Genomic DNA, 2,302 nt, shown 5'->3' on the forward strand with positions numbered 1-2,302 from the left:
GTTCTGAATGCAACCTTATCATAAGTAAAGGAATATTTCTGCATTTCTCTCAAGATTGGGATATTATGGCATAAAATGTTTCAGTATATATCCAATATGTACTGTATATTAGGAAATATATATGAAACTACAATATAATAAGAAATATAATATAATTATTATAACCAGTAGCAAAGAACATAAGTAGATTTTAATAAGTATAAAATAACGTGCATGGTAAAATCTGATAAAAAAAAGTTTGTAGTTCAACTTAGAGTAAAGTCGCCTATTATAGGATAGGTTCCTAACATGAGGTAGCGAGGTTTCTGTTACATTAATAAACGCATGTGGTTGATACCATTATAAATTTATTACTTTTAGGGTGAAATCTATTTAGTAGAAGATTCATTATTAGATCATGCGTGCAGTTGAAAAAAAGAATTTTTTTAAATTTGTTGTTGTCAAGATTTATTGAGATAAGTCTTTAAATCTTTTGTTCATTATAAAATAAACAAATATTTAATAATAAATTCTACATACAGCGATATAGTAAAAGTCGTATTAATAGAAAAATACGAGATGTGACGATTTAATTATACAAAATTAGATTTGGGTATCGTGAAACCGCAAAGCGTGGAACTCATAATATGAGACACTCAAAAATCCTCATTTATTATTGCATAGTTTGACTTTAAGAGCTTTCCAAAATGCTATAATAAAGTTTTCTATTTAGGACTTTTGAACTTTGAGACTTGAAAGTTATGGCTTTCAATATTAGTACTGAGACTTTAAAATATCTCGAAGAGAGTAGATTTTGGAGAAAAGTGTTATGTACAAAGTCTCGAAAGAGCCGTTTGATTGGTCAATTGGATTTTAAGTCTGGAACCTAATAAGGTTCAAGTCAATAAGACCCATTTCATATAGAAAAATTTTTGTGTCTTATATTAGGAACCCCTTTTTTGAATTATCAAAATCAGCAATTTTAATAAAAAGTTTCATGTACAACAAAATATAACTATTATCGGTTGCTAACTTTTGGCGATAAAACTTAAGTATATTTACTATAATTTGAATATAACAATAGAAGTTAATGGTATAAATTAAATAAATTATAAGCCTTTGAAAAAAGGTATCTCATAATAGGCGACTTTACCCTGTCGTTTTTTGAGTTTCAATCTTGATTCTTGTGCCTGCTTTGCGATTAGTTGTTCCCGAATTAGTTTTCCTCCTTTTCAACGGTTTTGAGTAACGGCATCAGTATGTTCTGCATTAGCTTGTTCTACGTCAACCTGTCTTGTGCTAGCCTGTTCTCCGTCAATTATTTCTGCGCCAGTCATTTCTTTGCTAGCCTTTAGTGTATCAGTTTGTCCTACTTCAGCCATTCCTGCGCCAGTCTGTCCCGTGTTAGCCTGTTCGTTAGCCTGTCCAGTGCCAACTTGTTCCGCGGCAATCATTTCCGTACTTGCTTGTCCAATGCTAGCCTGTTTCGCATCAACATGTTTCATGCCAGTCTGTTCCGCATCAGCATATTCCATGCCAGTTTGTTCCTCACCAACCTGTCCAGGATTAACAGTCCAGGATTGGTAGTAGAAATCCATTACTCCGTAGTTCAAAGGAATTGGAGGCATACGATCCATTATTCCATAGTTAAAAGGAATTGGAAACATATCATCCATTACTCCATAGTTGAAAGGAATCGGAGATATACGATCAAGGTTGCGAGAGGTAAATTCTTGCGATTTAAAATTTGTTGTGTCGAGAGCGGAAAGGTCCACCAAATTGAAGGGTCTATTCAATCCGAAATAGAGATTCGAAAACAATAATGGCAGAAAATACATGACGTCGACAATGGGTTTTCTTCTTGTTTACAAGCCAATTATCTTGGTATAACAGCGTTGTCAAAGAGAGCGGCAAGTAAAAGTGTAACCGACTGCTTGCGTACGATGTTATGTTTCGTATACCCGCACAGGAATTCTACTACGAGACTGTTATCACTCTGTTTATATCAGACTTTTAATCTAGATGGAAGGAGGAGGGGCACATTTTATAGCAGCATAAAGCGACAAATTACTCTGAATGCAAGATGAACATATAGTTAACGGATTAATCAGGTGTAGAAATTAAAAGATCAATATTTTTTAAAAAACAAAATAGCATATACTTTTGAGATTATTTTGCCTCAAGGCTTTCCTAACAAAATAAGTATATTTTAAAAATGTTTGAAGAATATTATAACAATACATTATTTTTGGAACATTTGATATCCGTTCCATTATGTACTGTTTTCTGAATAAGTTCTTGTCTGCGCCACATAGTGGCTCAT

General features: G+C 33.1%; 1 protein-coding gene across 1 annotated transcript; it reads right to left on the reverse strand.

The window, feature by feature from the left end:
• Nucleotides 1-430: 430 nt before the first annotated feature.
• On the reverse strand, nucleotides 431-2,101 carry LOC120357645. Its single transcript, XM_039448670.1, has one exon. It carries the CDS (start codon nucleotides 1,815-1,817, stop codon nucleotides 1,212-1,214), a length of 606 nt encoding a protein of 201 aa, XP_039304604.1. The 5' UTR covers nucleotides 1,818-2,101; the 3' UTR covers nucleotides 431-1,211.
• Nucleotides 2,102-2,302: the final 201 nt, after the last annotated feature.

Source organism: Solenopsis invicta, chromosome 4 (assembly GCF_016802725.1).
Source record: "Solenopsis invicta isolate M01_SB chromosome 4, UNIL_Sinv_3.0, whole genome shotgun sequence".
Classification (NCBI taxonomy): domain Eukaryota; kingdom Metazoa; phylum Arthropoda; class Insecta; order Hymenoptera; family Formicidae; genus Solenopsis; species Solenopsis invicta.